This window comes from Malus domestica, chromosome 05 (assembly GCF_042453785.1).
Source record: "Malus domestica chromosome 05, GDT2T_hap1".
Taxonomy (NCBI): domain Eukaryota; kingdom Viridiplantae; phylum Streptophyta; class Magnoliopsida; order Rosales; family Rosaceae; genus Malus; species Malus domestica.
The window spans coordinates 9,303,454-9,316,988 of record NC_091665.1 but is presented as its reverse complement, the minus strand read 5'-3'; the positions used below and the strand labels follow the sequence as shown (position 1 = coordinate 9,316,988).

The following is a 13,535-nucleotide window of genomic DNA, read 5'->3' as shown; positions in this document are numbered from 1 at the left end:
GAATAAGATATAGAATGTCGTTTTTGATCAGTTAGACTTCCATTGACTTCTTAATTGAACTTTCCTCTTTTCTTGCAAGATTTATTAACTTAATTTTCTTTTAGCATTTGGTTATGTATGAGCATAAAAGAGTTCTAATGTCCTCGACCAATCAATCACTGATATGAGAACAATGAGCTGAGGCGTACATTTTTTATTCGACAAAATATCGATGAAGACCCATATATAACTTGAAAAAAATAAAGATTTGCAGTCTGAAATATCTCAAGATCAGTTTCGATTTAATAATGTCATTGATTTGAAACATGTTGATGAAAAAAACATAAATGTGTGAGAAATTCATCAACTCTTTGGTGGTCAGACAATTTCCCTTAGTGGAAGGTCTAGACAAGAAACAGAATGTAAAAGAATTCACAAAATTTTGTGTCCTAGTTCACAACAATTAGTGTACGCATGCATGCTGCAGTTCACAATCCGTTCAAGCGAGAAGTGAGGTCAATGAAGATGTCTTCTGTACAAGGAATTGTGAGTCCACCCATCGGATAATTGTACCCAAATTCCTCCACCGCCTTGTTTAGCAATTCTTGAAACGAAGGGTGATTCAAGAATGATATTGGAATTACAAACCGCTTCTTTCCATTCTCTCCGACATACACTACCATGTAGCCTTTTGGAACACCAACAGAAGACGGCGACGATGAAGCTGCTTTGTTTGCAAACAATAAACTCGATTGTCGTAGTATTTGTGGTAATCGAATGGCCATGTGTTAAAATGTAACTTAAGTAGTATCACTTTAATCAGAAAGAGGACGGTGTTTCGAAAAATGACTTGGAAGAATAAGAGAAGAAGAAAAGATTTGGTAGTGGAGAATGTGTGGAGTACTCGAGTTGCATATTTTGTTGGGATAATGTGCGTGTATAAATAGAAGAAGTAGGTTGGACAAAAATCTATGGACGAGAGAGTTTGTACATCTTAATTTGCGAGGGCAATTTAGTTAGAAAATGGTTGCACATAAATTCTTGGGCGAGCACATGGTTGTGTCTTCCTTCACATATGCCCACAATTTTGGTAGCTAGTCATCCAAACTTATATATTTTGTAAGGAAGTGAGAACTGCTGGTGTTAGTTTAGTGGCTAGCCTTAAACAAGGGACAGCCGTAGATATATCTGCAAGTCCCTACAATTTCTTGACAACATGTAAACACTGTTGGAATCTTGTTATCTCCAAATATTATTATTACAAGATAAGTACGTCTAAATATCTATTATTCAGTATTCACTACTGTGGCCTCATGCTTTGCCCTTACTATATAATTCAGATGTCACTTCGTACTACAGTCTAGTGGTATTTATCTTCACTTTTAAGTGAGAGATCATATGTTTGATTTTTGTCAAAATCGAATTCAAACTAAATTATTATAGCTGGTCCATTATAAGGCTTAGCCTACTCCCCCACACTATAGTGTAAATAATGTCAATGTATTAAAACAAACTATATAATTCAGATAGATCTCATTATAATTGAGTAACATTCTTAAAAACAAAGGGGAATGCTAGCTACAACGTAGTTTAATGTTCAAAACTGTATATATTTTAGAAGGTTTATTAAATATTATCCCAAACAAAAAATAATAATCGGATCGGAAATCATTTCAATAGTTCAAGTTTAAATTGTTTCTAAATTTTGCAACATTAAGGGGTTGTTTGAAACTATTTCATGTTTTGTTTTAGTTTTCAAAAATTAAAACCGAAAACTTATCTGGTAACAAATTTTAGTAGTTTCAGTGAAAACTGGAAACCAAATAAGTGAAAGGCTATATTTTGAGTTTTCAACATCTGGCTTACAATTGCCACTTAGTACTGCAGTCTAATGGTATTCCTCTTCATTTGTAAGTGAGAGGTCTTAGGTTTGATTCTTGCTAAAGGCGAATTCGAACCATGACACGCCCGACCCTGATATTCCCTGAACACCAGGGTAGGCACGTGCTGGCCGACACCCGAAGGTGACGAAGCCATATTAGGATGCATGAGAACAATGAATATAAATAAAAGTTATGAATTAAAATATACAATGATTATGCAAATGAGGAACGTGTTCAGAGCATACAATCTAACTAGAACACTAAGGGAAGAATATAAAATTGAATGAATAAAGGAATGGGTCCTACACCGAGAGGACTCGAAGATGCCAATGCGGAAGTGTCTTGACGCTGGGATTGTATGCCTCGATTCTAAGTCCTAAGGGGGTGCAAAACAAACATGAGTTGACCAAGTTGATATATATATATAGTATTGAAACAGTTATTCAACGTACTAACCCCCAAAGTTTATGAAAACTCAGTAGTATAGTATGTAATATGTTTTCCGAAGACCCTAGCATGCCATAAAACAATTCATAAAACATATATAGTATAGTGTGCTAAATAGTGGTATCATAGTCACCCGTGGTACTACATCTCCCAGCCCAAAGCCAATAACTATATCTTCCGACCCGAAGCCAATAACTATATCTCCGGCCGGAAGCCTATAACTATATCTCCCGGCCCGAAGCCAATATACAAGTATCTTCGCTCGTAGGCAGAATAGTGACCACTAGATAAGCACAAAAACATTGAATATACTCTTTCCAACATAAATCCATATATCTCAAAAACATCTTCATAGCATATAGTCATCCATCCTATATGCTACAAAGAAGTGTAAAAACATGTTCATAAATAGTACAGTCATCCATCATATATACTACAAAGAAGTGTAAAAACATGTTCATAAATAGTATATAGTCATCCATCATATATACTACAAAGAAGTGTAAAAACATGTTCATAAATAGTACATAGTCATCCATCATATATACTATAAAGAACATAAATTCGATAAAGTATGGTATTCCAAAATAGTCTCAGTAAAACATGATAATCATAAAGTGTAAATCTAATTTACTCATAAAACTTAACCATTAAATCATGTTTTTCATGTATGCATTTCTACTATTAAAATATGCATTTTAGAAGAGGTCCACTCACAGATGCTTCGCCATCGAAAAGCCATGCAAACTAGCGAAGACAGAAACGTCACAATAAATGCATCTAAGCACATAAAGGGTCCAATTAATAAAACTCCAATCAAATGATTGAATTTGAGAAAACAGACATCGGAATTGGAATTAGGATGTCGAAATTAGCCTAGGAGGGATCCCGGACAAAACCCGAAAAAAGTCAACGTCGATCGGTCAAAGTTAACGGTTAGCGTTGACTGAAGTCAACGGTCAGACTGGGTCGGGTCAATCGGGTCGGGCCACCAGGTTTAAGACTTAGGGTTTGGACTTAGGTTAGGGTTAGGTTTAGGTGGGTTGGGCTTTTGGTTAAAAAGTTAATAGGTTTAAAGATTAGGTCTAGGTTAGGGCAGAGTTATAAGGCCCATGGGTTTGGATTTGGGTGGCCCTAGGTTGTGGGTCAAAGGGCTTTGGGCTTGAAAGCTCGTCTGAAGGCCTAGTTTTAAAGGGTGTAAGATATCTGGGTTTGGGTTTAGGGTCTAGTGGGTTGAACGAGCCGAAGGCCCTAGGTTGGCACGACCTAAGAACCTGGTTCGAATGGGCTTTGGGCTTGGAAGCCCAGCCTGAGTTCAAATTGTGGGTCGCTGGACCTAATCGAAGGAGAAGGCTGAATTTCGGCCGGAAAGTTCCTCCGAACTCCGTCCGAGCTTGATTTATAACCATAGGGTACGATCTAAGTACTAAAATGAAGATAGAGGTGAGAGGGAGAGGTTTATACCTTTGTGGTCCCTTGCCATGGCTAGGAAGTGGCCGAAAAACCTTTGTAACTCGCGGCCCAGTCATCGGAAAACTGGGAAAACATTTCCCGGTGCCATTTCTGCACCAAATCTTCACCCAAACACATAAGTAAGCTCAACGATTGCCACAAAACACATAAGGAAGGTGTCCCCGAGGCTTACCTAGGCCCGATTTGTGGTGAACTCGTCTGAATTCACAAAGGGAGGAAAAGGACGATGGTCTTTGCCACTGTACGCAACAACGGACCAGTCTTGTGTTCGAGGTCGTGACTGGGAAGGTACTACGATGGTGGTGGTGAGTGGTTGATTGGGTTTGTGTGGCTCAGAGAGAGTGGGAGTAAGACGTCTAAGAAAGAGGGCTCGGGGGAGTTTGAGAGGAAGAGAGGAAGTGAGCTGCGAGAGAGAGAGAAGAAGGGGAGACTACCACGTGGCAGTGCAAGAAGGAGAGAGGCCAGGGGACAAGTTCAAGGGTGGGCCTCCCTTGGGCACACCAATTAAGGCCAAAAAGTAAGGTTTTAAACAAATAAAACCCAACCAAAGTGAAAATACGAAAATACCCCTTTCGTTTCGTGAAGTTCGGAATGGGTTGTTACAAACCACATTATTGCTAGCCCATTATGAAGTTTAGTTCATTCCCACTCTCTTAGTGTAGATAATATCGTTTATTAAAAAAATAAAAACAATAGTCCCATAGTGCTAGCTGCTAAAAGCTAAAATGGCCTAATCTTTCTACCACACAACCTAAACGATTTTTTCTCGCTTCTCTTGAAAATCATTAATGCTGTCAAATACCAATAGTGCTAGCTGCTCACTAGTGAGAGCTTACAATGGCATTGAAGTATAAAAAAATAAAAAAAACAACACAAGCATTTCAAACAAGTACATATTTTAAAAGAAAAAATAGTCCCATACCCAATGTTAGAAAACACAACATATATACAAGAGAAAGTAAACACAGCAATTTTGTAGAATCCAATTTGAGAATGTTGCTTTGGTTGAGAATAGAAAGTCTGGGAAAGAGGTTTGTTATGTAAAACCATTTTGTGAATGACAATGAATTATGCCGAGAATAAATGAGGGAATAATTGACTTGGCAATCAAGTTGATGAAATCTCTAGGACGCTCAGTGCCTTAAGGAAATAAACATATTGAAGTCCTAATTAAATGCGATCAATTATGGACCTTTATTAAGTAAATACAAGGAATAAGAGTCATGATGGGACTCTAATTGATTAGATATGATTTGGGTTGATATCCTTTCTGATAATAGGGAGGAATTGATTGAAACCCTAGCTATATAACCTAAGAGCAGTCCTTGCTCCCATATCAGCTGAAACTCACAAAAACTATAAAGCCTATTTCGATAGTATAGTTAATTGAGAGGTACTGAAAGTAGAAGACTACTTCTACTTTGTTGTAAGGACCAATGACTTCATCTTCATAACCATGTGTTTCGTATTCTATAAATAAGTTTAATATAATTAGTCGATGTCTATTTTACATTGATTTGATTTGTTCATAATCCTAATGTTTTGTTGTTGTGATTTTAGAATATGTCTTACATGTGGTATCAGAACCACACAACAAACTTAGGGTTCGGATGAAAGAGAGCCGTGATATAATTCTATTTGGTATGATTCCTATTGACTATAATATATGGACTGGTCTGGGTGGTGACTATGGATGCTGGTATTCATGAAATTTTATTTTTCCTTTTGGCTCTCGCTTAATTATTAGGAATGGGTTTGTTTTGCTTTCATGGATAAGGCATAAAGGAGTGAGTTTTCTCAGGTTTCTTTGTCTCCTATAAACCCTAAAATTAAATATATATTGGTTCGACTAATCATGCTCGAGTGATATGATTCTGGTGTTTTTTTTTCTTGCTTCTGCTTATTGCAAGCCTTTAAAAAAAAATTAAAATTTTTGGTTAGTTTGCTTATATTTTAGACGGTTCTCGTTACAATTCTTTCAAATTATTAAATTAATCCTTGCAAATGTGAGTTTTCTGGATGAATATTGTATTGGATTTCATGCTTTCATGATTTAAATTTTGGATTTAGCATTGTTAATTAATATGTTCTAAAAGGCATTCCCAATTTGTTTGTTTTCTGATGAACCGATAATGGTAAAACTATTTGGCAACTTACGTATATATAAACAAATTATTGTATTATGAAGGATTGCTTGCTGTCATAATTTTGATATGTGGTTAATTACATTATTATGAATTGCTTTCAGTCGGTTCGTATTGGGGTTTTCAATTTTTTAATAAATTGATTCAATTGTGGTGTGAATTATTTCTTGCCTAAACTTTTGTCAAAATTAATCATGCTAAATTATAGTCTTTTCAAAATATAATATTATAGGGGTTGACTCCATTGAAGTCTCATTAAAAGGAAACCCATTCATGTCAATAACCTCGGCTTGATAGATTTCCATAACTCCAAATATTATGAAATTCGGTCATGTTATAATATTAAGTAGATTGTAGACGCTGATATTTTTCCATTTTTACAAGAAATGGATTTATGGTAAATTTTTAAGTGTGATACCATGTTGCTGGAATTCCGCAGACTTATGCAGAATAGTCTGTTTGTGATATTATTTTGATATATCGATGTTACCCATACATTCATAAAATTTTAGTATGATATACATTGAGATGTTTTTTAAAAATATGAAAATTTTCACGAGCATTGATTTGAAAATGAATTATTGATGAATTGTTTAATCTCAAGACCTTACTGCAGAATTTATGCGGTTTATGCAGCACATTCCATTTAGATTTTATTTTTAGCCCACTTGTAAAATCGAAACAAAATTATGAAATTTTGATTGACAGTAAAGTTATATGTCTACTTCATTTTTGGAAATTTTCATGCACATTGGAGCAAGATTGAACTTTTGGTGAATTATTTAATCTCCAGTATGTGCTGCAGAATTTTTGTCGTTTCTACAGCACATCCCATTTCTAATTTTCTTATAGTACACTTGTAAAGTCTAAAAAATTATGAAATTTTGGGAATTAACAGATTTATATGTTTACTTTATGTCTTAAAATTTTCATGCATATCGGATGAACAATGAATGTTTGGTGAATTTGTAATCTCAGGTCTGTACTGAACATTTTCTGCAGTTTCTAAAGCACCTCTCTTTTTGAATTCATTTTTGGCTCGCTTAAAAATTTTAAAAATCATGAAATTTTGCATAAATTTTGGTACTTCAAAACTAGTTTTGTTATGTAATATTGTTTCACTGATTTGTGCACATCTATTAGTACCAGTTATTATACAAGTTTATGATTCCAATATGTCCTTATTTTATGCAAATTCTCAATACTAACGAATTTTATAGACAATGTTTTGGTTTGTTTTGCTTAAACCAATGTTTTGTTTGGTCATCAATTCTGATTATGATGATAATTGTCTTTTGAGAGAAAATTGGAAAGTGGCATCAGTTTACTAATTGATCATTTGGGTCCCTATTGAATAACTGAATAACCATGTTTTCTCTTTCAAGAACTCTATTGTTCAATGTCAATAACGAAATACTTTGTGTCTGATTAAATTTTGAATCTTTTGAGAATCATTGAATATCCAATAAAACGGTTATTTAATAATGTTCTAAAAGATTATTTTGAAAAATCAGAATTCTAATTTATATGGTGAATACTTTTGTCCAAATGAGAATTTCAGGAAATCACTCACCAATTATAAATTAGTTTTATATCAAATCATAAAGTACTTCTAACATATTTTCATCCAGCCAAAGATGTTGAAGCTATATGTATTTTGTGTATTTTATGTTTTGGCTAGCTATGCAGGGATTTTCTTTGCTTGGTTAGTACCTGCACAAAGGTGTAACAATCATGCAATTTGGAGTTGGTTCGATCCTCCACAACTCGACTACTTCCATGATCCATGATGAATCTTACAGAATCGAGAATGAGTAGGTAAATTTGCCAATCTTTTGCCTTAATTTTCTGTGAGTTCTAAATTGGATTAAAATTATTGTTGAAAAATTGATGTTGTTGAGATATCTATGTGTTTACTTTAATCGACTTTGTTTTAGAATTAAAACATAAATTTTGAGTTTGGATTCTCTTATTAGGTTTCATTTTAATTTATGACCTAATCTTTAATACATATGTGGGTCTTCTCTCATACACTAAAATAAATTTTGTAGCCATTAGTTTATCTAATCACTTGTCACTTTTAGATCGATTAATAATGTTGAGATATTGTTCCTTCTATAAGCCTAATTTTGATACTTATAGATTGGTTTATTATGTCCAAACCAACTATTTTGTGACTCAACAAATTTGTTTAAGAAATTTTAATGTTTTGGGCATATTAAAGGTTATTTATCTAATGAAATGAACATTTAATTTATTTAAGAAATTTTCGTGTTTTGAACATATTAGGGATTGTAAATTAGTTTTATTTAAATTATGATTAAATCTGAAATTTTGGTAGAGCTTGGGAAATACTGATGGAGTTTTGCATACCTTGCAACGTGTCCTATTTGATTACAATTTTGATAGTTTTTTTTCTAACTACAAACTTTGTAAAAACTTGCCATGTTATATTATATAATGGATTGTGTACACTATCTTTATTTATTCAACTAGCCAATATTTTGTTATATGAAAACCACTTTCTCTAGTGTTTAATCTTGCAATTTTGAGTGTTTGTGACACATCCCCGCCCGGGGTGGATCACTTCCCGGGCCCGCTCCATCACCGTAGCACAATATTGTCCGCTTTGGGCCCCGACCACGCCCTCACGGTTTTGTTTCTGGGAACTCACGAGCAACTTCCCAGTGGGTCACCCATCCTGGGAGTGCTCTGGCCTCCTTCTCACTTAACTTCGAAGTTCCGATGGAACCCGAAGCCAGTGAGCTCCCAAAAGGCCTCGTGCTAGGTAGGGATGGGAATATACATTTAAGGATCGCTCCCCTGGGCGATGTGGGATGTTACAATCCACCCCCCTTAGGGGCCCGACGTCCTCGTCGGCACACCACGGCCAGGGTTAGGCTCTGATACCAATCTGACACATCCCCGCCCGGGGTGGATCACTTCCCGGGCCCGCTCCATCACCGTAGCACAATATTGTCCGCTTTGGGCCCCGACCACGCCCTCACGGTTTTGTTTCTGGGAACTCACGAGCAACTTCCCAGTGGGTCACCCATCCTGGGAGTGCTCTGGCCTCCTTCTCACTTAACTTCGAAGTTCCGATGGAACCCGAAGCCAGTGAGCTCCCAAAAGGCCTCGTGCTAGGTAGGGATGGGAATATACATTTAAGGATCGCTCCCCTGGGCGATGTGGGATGTTACAGTTTGCCCAAGTGGGAGAAATAATGTATTATGGGCTTCACACTCATCAATTTTGCATTCTTTTAATGGTCATAGTTTTGGTAGATAAAACGTACATTATCATATTTGTTTATATTTGTTATATAGGCAACTAATCTTGTAGGAAATTCAAGAAGGGTTAATGAATATATTCTGCTCAAAAGTGTTTTGCTTATTAATTCTTGTATGTTGTTCAAGAAATTGGACTTGCGATGTATATGTTATTGATGGATAATTAATCTACTCAAAAGTGTTTTCTTATTCAGTACAACTATAAATCAATGTATAGTGAAGCATGGAATTGACAAGATGGTATATACTTCATCTACTCAAAAGTGTTGAAGTTATATACGTTTGCCCTTGTATTTTATGTTTTAGCTATGCAAACCTAATGTAATTAGTTTTTGTCCAAAGATGATTCTAGAATTATATGCTTTTGATGTATTAGAAAACATTTAGTTAAAGTTTTCTATTTCTGTTAAATGTTAGATGAACAAAACTAACCAAATGATTTTGTATAGTTTTTCAGTCACAAGAGTCACTTCCCTACATATATCTAGAATAAAGATATTGAGCTCACAAATTTTATGTTTTAGATCCCATGACTAATGTTTTGCTAATGGGAGTATTTGAAAGATATCTGTTTCATTTTGTAGACATTTACAAAGTTTTGTTTTACTCTTTTAATCAGTGGATAGTAATTTATCTACATATAATTTTGTCTCTGTTAATCAGTGGGAGTAAGAGATTACCTTTTATGTTAAAAATTTGAAGTGTTAGTAACTTTAAGAGTAAATTTTGTTCATAAGTTTTAATAAGAGGTCCTGATTTTGTAAATAGTATGTCGTATTTTACTTGTTTTCTTATTATATTCTAAATTGATAGAAAAGTTGGATTTTGTTACCAATGTTGTTGAGTTCTTTTGTGAACTACTTTTCAACTATTGTGAGCTAATGTTTTGACTATTAGCTCTTGATATCATGACTTTGTTAGTAACATAGTGCTTTGCGTTAAGTGTGCATGTGATCATGGAGTGCAAGGAACTGTCCAATGTGTGGCTTGGCCCTTGTTTTATTTGGTTCTGCACTTAGTCTCAAGGTGACAAGTTACTTGAAAGGTATGATTGCATACTTTAGTGGACTCAAGTGATCACCATATATATTTATCTCGTTGAGGTATTCTCATTGACATTCAAGTGAGGGAATTTAATAAACCATTTTGTGAATGACAATTAATTATGCCGAGAATTAATGAGGGAATAATTGACTTGGCAATCAAGTTGATGAAATCTCTAGGACTCTGGGTGCCTTAAGGAAATAAACATATTGGAGTCCTAATTAAATGCGATCAATTATGGACTTTTATTAAGTAAATACAAGGAATAAGAGTCATGATGTGACTCTAATTGATTAGATATGATTTGGGTTAATAACCTTTCCGTTAATAGGGAGGAATTGATTGAAACTCTAGCTATATAACCTAAGAGTAGTCCTTGCTTCCATACCAACTGAAACTCACGAAAACTTTAAGCCTATTTCAATAGTAGAGTTCATTGAGAGGTGCTGGAAGTAGAAGACTACTACTCTGTTGCAAGGATCAATGGCTTCATCTTCATAACCATGTCTTCCGTATTCTATAGATAAGTTTAATATAATTAGACGATCTCTATTTTACATTGATTTAATTTGTTCATAATCCTAATGTCTTGTTATTGTAATTTCAGAATGTCTTACATGTTAGTCTCACATAAACATTGTATTTTGTCAAACCATATAGAGTTTAACCTAGTTGCAATGTCTTTTATGCTTTAACAATTGGGAGCCGAAGGCGTTTGTCACACTGGATTGTTCTTTATTACCCCTTCGGCTGTCCTTGAATAAGGCTGAAGCTTAATTACATAGTATTCAGGGTCTGCACTATGGAGAGGAAATTCGGTTAATGTCCAATGACAATAAAAATGTTTGCGGAAAATATGATTAGCAGATTAGACGTAGTCAAATTGGCAAGAAAATTTAAAAGAATCGGGACACGAGATCACTATTAATCACGCTGATACTTTAGCTTGGACTGATTTCTATCTAGTCACAATCCACTCCCATAATATGTCAATATTTTAGGGGGTATGCAGCCACTACTAACCCCCCAATAGTGTTCCTTAACTAGATTCTTACAACCTGCACAATATAATATGTGACGGATTTTATTACGAAAATACTCAATGTAACTAAAATTGAAATCACTAAATATACGTCATGTTTAATGAAGAGGACAAAAATCTAATTGTAACACTTTTGGAATATTACACGGTCATCTTATTGTCCTAACATCAACTTGCTAGACAATCCCTTCTGAAGATCGCATGAAGTGTGGCCTACAGGTACCCCATATTGCAAGTTAGAAAAGACCCCCTCCCCGCCCAATGGCAACATCAAAACTTAATAATTGACTGCCAAAAAAATGTGGAAGGAAAATAAAGTGAACAAGGTAAAGCTCTGGAAATCATCTCAAACTCTCAACTAAAGAGAAATATTGCTAAATGTACAGTGCCAACAGTTCTATCTGCAACTTTGTCAATTGGACGTACATTTTGGTATTCCATTTTTCATAGGTTAAAAGTATAGAAACAAGAGAATGTGTAAGTATGTACAAAATTGTCTCCGATGAATTAGGGAGATCAATGAACCATGTCGTTTAACGGAGAAGCGAGATCAAGGAATATTTCTTCTCTGCAAGGAATCGTGAGTCCACCCATTGGATGGTCATATCCAAATTCTTCCTCTGCTTTACTTAGCAAATCTTGAAAAGAAGGCCGACTCAAGAATGAAATTGGAACCATGTATCTCTTCTTTTTGCTCTCTCCGACATGCACTGCAAAGAAGCCTTTTGGAACACTTAGAGAGAACATGTTGAAGCTGGCCGATTTGCAAACAAACTTCGCTGGCGGAGAATCCGTTTAGCATGCATAAGAACAGGCAATCGGATAGCCATGTGTAACACTCTAAATTATAACTTCAAAACAGGTTCAAGTTGTAAGGATAAATTGAGGATTTGATTTGTTTGTGGGATTAGGGTTTAGGGTGTGCCTATATATGGATGAAAGGGTGTATATAGGAAAATATATCTGGAATGTGGGAAAGAAAATGTGTGGAAGCAAATCTGTTTGGGTTGGCAAGTGACATAAGAATTTGAAGGATCACATGGCTTTGTCTTCCTTCTCTTAGTCTCAAGAACTTAAATACTGGTAGCTGTTGAGTATGTATATCCGTTGGAGAACATATGACCCCACTCATTTTATAACAAGTTAACAACCTGCAAACATATACTATACGAAACCCCACTTGAAAATCTGTACAATGCGGGCAGGAATACGTACTACCCTGTGTTTAGGTACAAGCTAGTGTCCCTAATTCTTTCTGTTTGGGCTGTGAAAAAATAAGGCGTGCTATGGGGTCTATCTATTTTAATTTACGAAAAGTTGAACGACTTTGGTCCATCAACTTCAAAGCCCAAACTTAGGACTCAGACGACCGTTTCAACTCACTTGATCCAACCTGTCGGAGGGCTTAGACATGTCTCTTCTAGGCAAGTCTGCCACACATACAACCAGAGTTTGGGAATATCTCATCCACTTAAATGGATATTTATGCTTCATCGTTGACGTCATTACCACAATTGTGTGAATACAAGTGAAAGCTATCAATATCTACGATTATACAAAACCTTGAGTGATTCTTCAATCAACCCAACTGCTTTTCAACACAAACCCAATTACTCTCTAGCAAAAACCAACTCTCAACTCTTCAGCTACAAATTCAAAACCTTCATTCGAAGCAAACACTACATGTGATCCTTGAGATCTAAAATGTTATAGCTTTGCCACTCCGTGGTATGATTTGGTTGATGTGCAATTTTGACAAATCTAATTCCCTCTATGAGGAGCATGTTTTGTAATAAGCCCTGACCGAAGTCAGTGATATCTGTGCACTCCTCTAGCATTATGTTGCTCTTCATGGCCAGAATCTTGCTAAGAGCTTTTGCTACTTTCTTTACATTTCCATTCGTTTAGTTTCAAGTCATGTAGTTGATCAGCCCATCACCCTAAATTTTACTTTATAAATGTTTGTAATCTTGACATCATTATGAAATGACTACATTCTACTTCTTGCTGTAAATTTTCATTTCTCATTCATCTACATTTTAGGCAAAAACACCCAAAGTTACTCCTCGTGCACTCTAGGCACCAAAAAAAACCTAGCCAAACTAGAGTCCCACTCAGGGAATAATTGTTTGGTTAAGAAGTCATTTTTACGCGCAACCTAACATTCACTCAAACATAAACATTGTTTGTTGGCAGCCTCTAATAGTGGCATGCATATTCTCTCTTTCACTAG

General features: G+C 35.5%; 1 protein-coding gene and 1 pseudogene across 1 annotated transcript; both read right to left on the bottom strand.

Annotated features, from left to right (window-relative positions):
* Window positions 1-260: 260 nt before the first annotated feature.
* Window positions 261-1,024, bottom strand: LOC114824760 (auxin-responsive protein SAUR23-like). Its single transcript, XM_029101988.2, has one exon. It carries the CDS (start codon window positions 762-764, stop codon window positions 468-470), a length of 297 nt encoding a protein of 98 aa, XP_028957821.1. The 5' UTR covers window positions 765-1,024; the 3' UTR covers window positions 261-467.
* A 10,611-nt stretch (window positions 1,025-11,635) lies between these two features.
* LOC114824759 (auxin-responsive protein SAUR21-like) lies at window positions 11,636-12,372 on the bottom strand (annotated as a pseudogene).
* Between the last annotated feature and the right edge of the window lie 1,163 nt (window positions 12,373-13,535).